Here is a 1,008-nt window from a genome sequence, read left to right as displayed (position 1 = left end):
TGGCTGTGTGGATGGATGGATGTATGGATGGATGGGATGGCTAGATCGATGACGTGTGGATGGATGGATGGCTGTGTGGATGGATGGCTGTGTGGATGGATGGATGGCTGTGTGGGTGGATGGATGGCTAGATGGATGATGGATGGCTGTGTGGATGGATGGATGGCTAGATGGATGATGGATGGCCGTGTGGATGGATGGATGGCTAGATGGATGATGGATGGCCGTGTGGATGGATGGATGGATGGCTGTGGGTATGTGAAACTACTGTGTGAGTGATAATTTCACTGTACGTTCTGATCATCTCTCTATTGTTTGTTTGCTGCAGCTGCTTTCTCCCCTGCTGTACTCTAACACTGTCTCCCGTTGTGTGTGTGTGTGTGTGTGTGTGTGTGTGTGTGTGTGTGTGTGTGTGTGTGTGTGTGTGTGTGTGTGTGTGTGTGTGTGTGTGTGTGTGTGTGTGTGTGTGTGTTCCTGCAGCATCCACAATGCGGTGATAGCTGTGTTCCAGAGGAAAGACCTGGGAGAGAATGACCTCTACATCCTCAATGAGGGAGTCAGGTGACATACTGTATAACCTCTGACCTATACACTTCTATTGCTCTCTGTCTCTCTCTCTCCCTCTCTCTCTCTGTTTCTTTCGCTCCCCTGTCGCTCTCTCTGTTTTTCTCTCTGTCTCTGTTTTTCTCTCTGTCTCTGTTTTTCTCTCTCTCTCTTTCTCTCTCTCTGTCGCTCTCTGTTTCTCTCTCTGTTTCTCAATTCAATTCAATTCAAGGGCTTTATTGGCATGGGAAACATGTGTTAACATTGCCAAAGCAAGTGAGGTAGATAATATATAAAGTGAAAAACAATACAAATTAACAGTAAACATTACACATACAGAAGTTTCAAAACAATAAAGACATTACAAATGTCATATTATATATATATATATATATATATATATATACCGTGTTTTAACAATGTACAAATGGTAAAGGACACAAGATAAAATAAATAAGCATAAAT

At 43.1% G+C, this 1,008-nt stretch overlaps 1 protein-coding gene across 6 annotated transcripts in view; it reads left to right on the top strand.

Moving 5' to 3' along the window:
- Positions 1 to 640, top strand: part of LOC116352824 (proline-rich protein 5-like) — a 24,131-nt gene extending 23,491 nt beyond the window's left edge. For all 6 annotated transcript variants that reach the window (XR_004209153.1, XR_004209151.1, XR_004209154.1 and 3 more), the window contains one exon: positions 481 to 640. Coding sequence is in view for 1 of the 6 variants with exons in the window: in XM_031821389.1 (XP_031677249.1) it covers positions 481 to 565 (85 nt within the window). In the remaining 5 variants the exon portion in view is untranslated. The remainder of the gene's footprint in view (positions 1 to 480) is intronic.
- Positions 641 to 1,008: the final 368 nt, after the last annotated feature.

Source organism: Oncorhynchus kisutch, unplaced genomic scaffold, assembly GCF_002021735.2.
Source record: "Oncorhynchus kisutch isolate 150728-3 unplaced genomic scaffold, Okis_V2 scaffold3968, whole genome shotgun sequence".
NCBI classification, from domain to species: Eukaryota; Metazoa; Chordata; class Actinopteri; order Salmoniformes; family Salmonidae; genus Oncorhynchus; species Oncorhynchus kisutch.
The sequence above is the reverse complement of the archived record's forward strand: the minus strand, read 5'-3'. Positions and strand labels throughout refer to the sequence as shown.